This window comes from Selaginella moellendorffii, unplaced genomic scaffold, assembly GCF_000143415.4.
Source record: "Selaginella moellendorffii unplaced genomic scaffold, v1.0 SELMOscaffold_1, whole genome shotgun sequence".
In the NCBI taxonomy this organism is placed as follows: domain Eukaryota; kingdom Viridiplantae; phylum Streptophyta; class Lycopodiopsida; order Selaginellales; family Selaginellaceae; genus Selaginella; species Selaginella moellendorffii.
The window spans coordinates 5,437,408-5,444,608 of NW_003314262.1; the positions used below are offsets into that span (position 1 = coordinate 5,437,408).

At 48.5% G+C, this 7,201-nt stretch overlaps 3 protein-coding genes across 5 annotated transcripts; 1 reads left to right on the top strand and 2 right to left on the bottom strand.

Annotated features, from left to right (window-relative positions):
- Window positions 1–45: 45 nt before the first annotated feature.
- LOC9646914 (pentatricopeptide repeat-containing protein At4g02750) lies at window positions 46–2,315 on the bottom strand. The gene is made up of 2 exons (XM_024682396.1): window positions 2,258–2,315; window positions 46–2,203 (listed from the first exon to the last, which is right to left on the bottom strand). Exon 2 carries the CDS (start codon window positions 2,182–2,184, stop codon window positions 388–390), a length of 1,797 nt encoding a protein of 598 aa, XP_024538164.1. The 5' UTR covers window positions 2,185–2,203; window positions 2,258–2,315; the 3' UTR covers window positions 46–387.
- On the bottom strand, window positions 2,264–4,233 carry LOC9646915. Of its 3 annotated transcripts, none has more exons than XM_024682414.1 (3): window positions 3,806–3,938; window positions 2,777–3,720; window positions 2,264–2,715 (listed from the first exon to the last, which is right to left on the bottom strand). In XM_024682414.1, exons 1-3 carry the CDS (start codon window positions 3,855–3,857, stop codon window positions 2,305–2,307), a joined length of 1,407 nt encoding a protein of 468 aa, XP_024538182.1. In that variant the 5' UTR covers window positions 3,858–3,938; the 3' UTR covers window positions 2,264–2,304. The 3 variants fall into 3 exon arrangements, with proteins under 3 accessions (XP_024538182.1, XP_024538176.1, XP_002962260.2); XM_024682408.1 differs by having other exon boundaries at window positions 2,777–3,747; XM_002962214.2 differs by having other exon boundaries at window positions 2,777–4,233.
- Window positions 4,234–4,366: 133 nt separating this feature from the next.
- LOC9646916 (pyruvate kinase 1, cytosolic) lies at window positions 4,367–6,950 on the top strand. The gene is made up of 15 exons (XM_002961711.2): window positions 4,367–4,537; window positions 4,598–4,697; window positions 4,753–4,850; window positions 4,922–5,080; window positions 5,133–5,210; window positions 5,263–5,394; window positions 5,447–5,527; window positions 5,579–5,650; window positions 5,706–5,795; window positions 5,852–5,996; window positions 6,050–6,138; window positions 6,207–6,370; window positions 6,426–6,525; window positions 6,578–6,637; window positions 6,688–6,950. The coding sequence occupies exons 1-15, from the start codon at window positions 4,469–4,471 to the stop codon at window positions 6,838–6,840; spliced, it is 1,590 nt and encodes a 529-aa protein (XP_002961757.1). The 5' UTR covers window positions 4,367–4,468; the 3' UTR covers window positions 6,841–6,950.
- Window positions 6,951–7,201: the final 251 nt, after the last annotated feature.

The window sequence follows — 7,201 nt, forward strand, 5'->3', positions numbered from 1 at the left end:
GTGGGCGTCATGCATATTCGCCAAGCACAAGGAAACAAGATTCCATTGGGGCAAATTTTTTAGAGCCGCGATGTTTTGGCGGGCTTTAGGTTTTTAAAAAGATTTCTAGGCATTGGGTAGGACGCCACCTTCTACAAGTCAAAAGACACTCAACAAACATGCCTGATCGGTCGCCGATCCTTACAGTATCATGCTATGATTTGGTTCCACTTGTTTAGGGTCTCTTGTCCAGAAAATTGGAAATGGATGCTTCGATCACACAGCATGAGCTTTCGGTTGGTTGGATCTGGACTTCGCAACAATGGAAGTTTCAAAAGGAGGCTCTACTTTTTCTTACTGGTAGAAAAGTAGTAAGAGATTCCCTCCTCATGATCCGGAAAGGAAATGCTAAAGCTTTGATGATTCTTCGGAATAATTAGCTAACAGGACGTAAGGCGCGCCATCTCCGGGTGCCAGCACTAGCATATTTTGAGCTGCCAAAGCAGCAATATAGTTTGTGTTCGTCGCTCTAGAACATCCTCCAAGCAAAGCACCCCAAGAGACTCTATCTGGCTCAAATGGCATATTCTTCACAAGATCGTCTGCTCTGGAGGCCTGGCCCGACCTTGCAAGGATATCGATTAGCGTACAATAATGTTCCCTCCATGGCTCCAAGCCATAGTCCGCCACCATTTGGATAAAATAATGCAATGCCAGTGACACCATTCCAATGTGGCTACACGCCACCAAAACGCTCATAAACGATATGGGATTTGGATCTTGGCCGTTGATCTTCATGTCGTGGAATGCATCCAGCGATTCGTGGGCGTGGCCTGTGTGGGCGTACCCGGCAATCAGAGTCGTCCACGTCACCACATTCTTTTCAATGGTGGCGTCAAAGATTCCCCTGGCGCGGATTTGCCGGCCATTACGGGAATATGCCGCGATCAAGGCCGTGGACGAGATCACATCTCGCTGTGGCATGGAATCGAATATGTCTTTTGCTTCGTCCGGGTATCCACCCACCGCATATCCCGTGATCATGGTATTACAAGAGATGGTAGACAACTTTGGTATGGAATCAAACAGCATCTTTGCCTGATCGGTATGGCCAGTCTGGGAGTATACCTGTATCATCGCATTCCAGCATGTTAGATCCCTCTCTGGAGCATCCTCGAATAATCTTTTCGCCTGCTCCACGTCGCCTTTCACCACATAAACCTGCATCATAGCATTCCACGAGACAAAATCTCTCACCGGCATCGTGTCAAACATCCTCTTTACTTCTAGAATATGCCCGGACTCGGCATAAGACGTTATCATAGCGTTCCAAGAAACCACATTGTGTGTGGGCATCTTATCAAAGATTCTCTTAGCGGCCTCAGTCTGTCCATTCTCCGCAAACACCGTTATCATGGTGTTCCAAGTAACGTCGTCTTTCGCCGGCGCCTCCTCAAATGCCTTCTTGGCCGCCAAAAGATGCCCGTTTTGGGCATATGCTTGGATCATGGCGTTCCAGGAGATTATATTCTTCTCGGGCATTGTGTCGAAAATCCACCTGGCGTCCTCCAGCTGGCCGTGCTGGGCAAACGCTGCCAGCATGGCAGTCCACGTCACGACATTCCTGTACGGCATACGGCCAAACACACTCCTCGCTGACTCAATATGCCCAGCTTGGGCATATGCTTGTAAGATGCTCGTCCATGAAACCACGTTGGGATTTGGAGCTTGGTCGAAGATTCTCTTGGCGGAGTGTAAGTCCTCGTTGTAAATGCAGGCCTGGATCATAGCGTTCCATGCCGCTATGTCCTTTTCGGGCATGGAGTCGAATATACCTTGAGCCTTGGAGAGATCCCCGAGCTGGGCATAAGCCACGAAGAGCGTTGTCCAGGACGCTAGACTTCTCTTGGGCATCCGGTGGAAAATCTCCTCAGCCTCCGCAAGAGACCCATTCTGGACGTAAGCTAGCATGAGTGCGTTCCTCGAAGAAACACCCGGATCGTCTAAACGGTCGAAGAGACCGCGAGCGTCTTCGATGCTCCCGCAGCTTCCATAGAGTTTGATGAAGAGACTTAGCAGTGCCTCGTCGTGGCATTGGTCGCTGATGAGCTTTGCATGTAAGCGCTTGGCCTGGGAGAGGTCCTTGGATCTCAGGCATGAGTTCACCAGGTAAGTTACCTGAGAAGCAGGAACTTGAGAGAGCATACCTCATGATCCAAATGATCTGTAAGCCACTTGAAAGAGTTACTGAGAATTGCCACAAAACCGAGAAGTTTACCTGATATGAACTGAGCGAACTTGTGACGAAGCTGTTCCTCTAACTTTTCATGTGAATCGATCAACACTGTCACAGCTACAGCTCGTCTCCAAGATGTGGTCAGCAACGCTGCTTGCTCTCCGAGCTTGGATTCTCTCAAGAACATCGGCAGTCCAGGACGAGAGGTGAGACGAATTCAAGCCGACCGACCTGTCTTTGTAGAAGAGAAAGCACTCGAGTGCCTGGGTCTTGGTATCGTAAGGGCAGTCCGGACCATCGGGGTCTCTCCAGACTCCTTCATGCTTGAGCCCAGTCCAGTCCGCTAGCCACGTATAAATGTACTGCCCGACTCCCGCAAACTCTAGCCAGCCTTTTGGAAAGAGTTCCATGACACTTCCACCCCTCGGCATGAACATCATGTTTGTGAGCTGTGCGCCGTGAGCAGTCAGAAGAACGTCGCTCTTGCTCATCACTTCCACCTGAGTTCACAGAACCATAGACATCAACTTCCAGAGAGTGAAAAAACCAGAGCCAAGATACCTGTTCGCAAAAGCTCAAGTTGCCGATCGAAACGATGTCGAGTTTGCATCCCTTGACCATTGCACACTGCTCCGAGACAGCACTAACAACACCAGATAAGTTGCTGAATTCTCTCGGCCCCGACCGCGCGACGAGAGTGATATCAATCCTTCCATCTTTGCCGCCGAGAACGAAGGACCTCGGAGGAACTTTGCAAAACTGGTAGACCTTGCAACGCACCATATCGAAGAGCCTGTTCATCCTCTCCTTGGACATCCCACCGAGGCCCCTGCGCTGGACAATGGCGTCCTCAAAGCACACCGGACCGCTTCCATACGAGCTCAAAGTGTCTGGCCTCAGCTTCACGCCCAGCGAAGCATGAAGAACGTTGGTGATCCAGTCGCCCATCTTGGTCACCATCTCTCCCCAGTGGTAAGCTACGATCCTGGCCGGGACTTTGCAGCCATTGTCGACTCGCCAAGCCGCAAAGTTGATGAGCGCGGACATGCTGTGCCAGGGATTCACGTAGTCCCAGTAGTTGTCAGCTACGAGTGTCAATCCTGGGAGATAAGTTGCGCCATCCGGTAAGAAGCCTTTCCACGCGAAGCCATACTTGTTCATGGTTCCATTGTGAGTGTGGTTGCCTTGCAAGCACAGTAGCCTCCCTTGAGAAATAGTTGACGGGAAACGAAACTCTTCCGGCTTGCCCTGATCATCCACAGAATTTCCGTGGAGAGAGCTCATGAACCAGATGGTGTCGCCATTGGAGAGACCCGGCTGTGACAAATCCTTGAGCTCCATCATCGTGAAACTGTGCCTGAGGTGTTCGCCCACCATTTGGAATTCGTGCCGGAGTTCTTCGAGCTCTTTCTTGGCTGTGGAGTATTTCTTCTCTTTCTCGTCCTCGAGCATTTTCTTGGCTCTAGCACACTCTTCCTGGATCTCTTTCGCGGTTTCTTTCTCGACTTTAGAAGTGGAAGATCCATCATCGCCTAGACCAGAGTTTAGCACGGAAGGAACATCGTCGCTGCCTAGAGAGACCGAAAGTACCTTTTGCAAACACTTCGCCATGGCGGCTTTGTCGCTGGAATTTCGAATGCATGCCATGGCCGCCCCTCTTGTGGACGAGCGCTCATCTGGATCTTCAGCGGCTTCCAATGCAGCACAAATTCCTCTCGTCTCGATCGTCACAAGCTGGAGAAGAATGAAAGCCAGCAATATGAGAAGCACGCAGACGAGAAACCTGTTCGCTTTCGTCGCGACTTTGATCTTTCCCAGAGGAGCACGCTCGTCCATTACCACAGCTCTTCAAATCAATCCCTGGAGCTCAAAACCCTGGCGGCAGATCTAGCGAAAAACCTGTGACACCACGATTTCTTGATGCGACTGGCGTGATCGTGCAGCAATGCGATTAAAAAAGTGGAGCATTGCACCGCGAAGATCCACAAATATCTCTCGCGCTAGCTCTAGCGGCGACATTCTTGCCCATCGAAGAAAGAGATAAAAAATTCACAGCCTAAAGGTACATAGAATGCCCTCGATGACACGGCATGGTTTAAGACACGTGTTATCCACGTAGTTTGACCTAAAAGGCGATACTAAACGTATATGCTCGATTAAAACCCACTAGGGGAGGTCAAGTGCCTTTTAAAAGAGGCAGCAGCCGCTGCTCAGGATCATCGACAGCGCCGCGAAGAACACATCTAGATCACGATGCAGGCGCCACATCTCCTCCTCGAGGAGCCGATCCGCCTGGCCTCAATCCTGGAATCGTCCCCATCGGTAATGTGTTGCTCGATTCGATAGACCTAGCTCTCGCTAAAGCATCCATTGTGCTCCCAGGTGCCTTCATTCTCTGCGATGACGAAGATTATCGGGACTCTGGGGCCGAAATCGCGAAGCCCTGAGGTTTTGGAGGGACTGCTCAAGGCTGGAATGTCAGGTAGTGGAATTTCTTCTATGTTGTGAGTGCGTGATTGTAATCTTGCTCTGAGCAGTGGCGAGAATCGACTTTTCGTGGGGGGACGATGCCTACCACCAGGAAACACTGGAGAATCTTAAGAAGGCTATCAAGAACACGAAGAAGCTTTGTGGAGTATGTATTGGATGGTTTCTTCTTTTTCTTTCTTGGTTGCCTAATAGCTCTTGTATCTCTTTCTTTTATAGGTGATGCTCGATACAACTGGTCCAGAGTTACAAGTAGTGAACAGAGGCGAGAAAAGCATCGCCTTGGAGGCTGATTCGTTGGTAACATTGACCCCTGACGACATGGTCATTGAGGCTTCTTCTGGAATCCTACCCTTAAATTTTGCTGACCTTGCATCGGTAAGTGTCAGCTCGGCTCGAATGTATGCATTGCTAACAGGCCTTAACTCAGGCTGTGAAACCGGGGGACACAATCTTTTTGGGTCAATACCTGTTCACTGGAAGTGAGACAACTTCCGTGTGGCTAGAGGTTTGCGACATTTCTGTTGTGCGTTTTCGTGTTTTGACATGAATTTACGTAGGTTGCGGAAACGAAAGGGGATGATGTGATCTGCACAGTTAAGAACAGTGCTACTCTAACTGGCAGCTTGTTCACCGCTCATGCCGCTCAAGTGCATATTGGAATGCCGACACTGAGTGAATCGGACAAGAAGGTAAGCGCTTGATGAGGTTGAGATTCACTGCTTGATGCTTTGGTGAATACAGATAATCTCCACATGGGGAGTGCGTAACAACATTGACTTTCTATCGCTTTCTTACACTCGACATGCTGAAGATGTGAGAAAGGTGAGTCTCCCGCTGAAATCTTGAAATTTTTTTAACTGGAGCGCTTTACAGGCCCGAGAGTTTCTTGCACAACTCGGAGATCTTCAGCAGACGCATGTTTTTGCAAAAATTGAAAACATCGAAGTACGTTTCGAAATCTATCAATCAATGTTGTTGGTTAAATGTTTTCGTATTACAGGGGTTGAGACACTTCGATGAAATATTGAAGGAAGCCGACGGCATCATATTGTCACGTGGAAATCTGGGGATTGATCTCCAGCCCGAAAAAGTAAGAGCATCGTCTCTTTAACTTGATGTGTGGCTAACGTCTCCGTGCTTTCCCAGGTCTTTCTTTTTCAAAAGGCAGCCTTGTACAAATGTAATATGGCTGGGAAGCCAGCAGTTGTAACTCGTGTCGTGGACACCATGACTGACACCCCAAGACCAACGCGTGCTGAAGCAACTGACGTGGCTAATGCTGTTCTTGATGGTGCGTGTTTTTGTCACTTCTGCTCATTTGCATGTTTCAAATTGTCTTTGCAGGTACCGACGCTATTTTACTCGGGGCAGAGACACTACGCGGACTCTACCCGATAGAGACAATCTCTACAGTGCGCAAGATATGCGCTGAGGTATGTATCCGAGTTCTTTCTTCGTTATTTTTTCGTTGTTTCTGGAATGCTAAAAACCACTATTGCAGGCTGAGAAGGTCTACAACCATGCTAATTACTTTAAGAAAACCGTCAAGAAAGTTGGAGAACCAATGTCTCACCTCGAATCCATTGCGTCCTCGGCGGTGAGAGCTGCTGTTAAGGTCAAGGCGTCCGTTATTGTTGTGTTTAGCTCCTCTGGACGCGCTGCCAGGTACAGTCTCTTCATTGAGCTGGATTGCCAACAGTGTGTCTTTGCTTCCGAGCAGGCTTATAGCAAAGTACAGGCCACCAATGCCTGTGCTCGTGCTTGTTATTCCAAGGCTCACTACGAACCATTTGCGCTGGACGTTCATAGGAGCTTTCCAGGTACTCACGTTGGACCTCTTTCCTTCTTTGTTTATTTTAAGGACTTGTTTAGGCAAGGCAATGCTTGGCTGTGAGAGGGCTATTTCCAATGCTTGCGGATCCTCGCCATCCGGTACGTTTGATACAGCGTCGATACGTTTTACTGGACTGTTGTTCTTGCAGGCCGAGTCCAATAGCACTACAAATGAGTCGATTCTTAGAGTGGCCCTGGATCACGGCAAAGTGGCAGGAATCATCAAACCTCACGACAGAATCGTCGTGTGCCAGAAGCTTGGAGACTCGTCGGTCGTTAAGATTATTGAACTCGACGACTGAGAAAATGCTCGCTCATGAATTTTTGTAGCATAATAACGCAGATCATTCTGCATGATACCAACATTTGCGCTATAGTGAATAAAAGATTTGCTGGTTATGACTGCATTTCATTTTAAAAAGTCGTATCTTTGGTTTATGCTCGGATTGCTATGCCCATGCGTGTTGATGGAAGAAATTGTGAATCCTGCCAATATTTGGAAAATATCAAAGTAAAAAGATATGCTCAAGCTCTCTCGAGGATTTGTAAATGCTCTTGGACTGCTCAAGCCATATGCTGCAAATAATGGGAAACAATATGGCAACAAAACTAGAAGAATCACTTGAACTTCATAATCTAGTGACTAAAGGAAAAATGAAACTT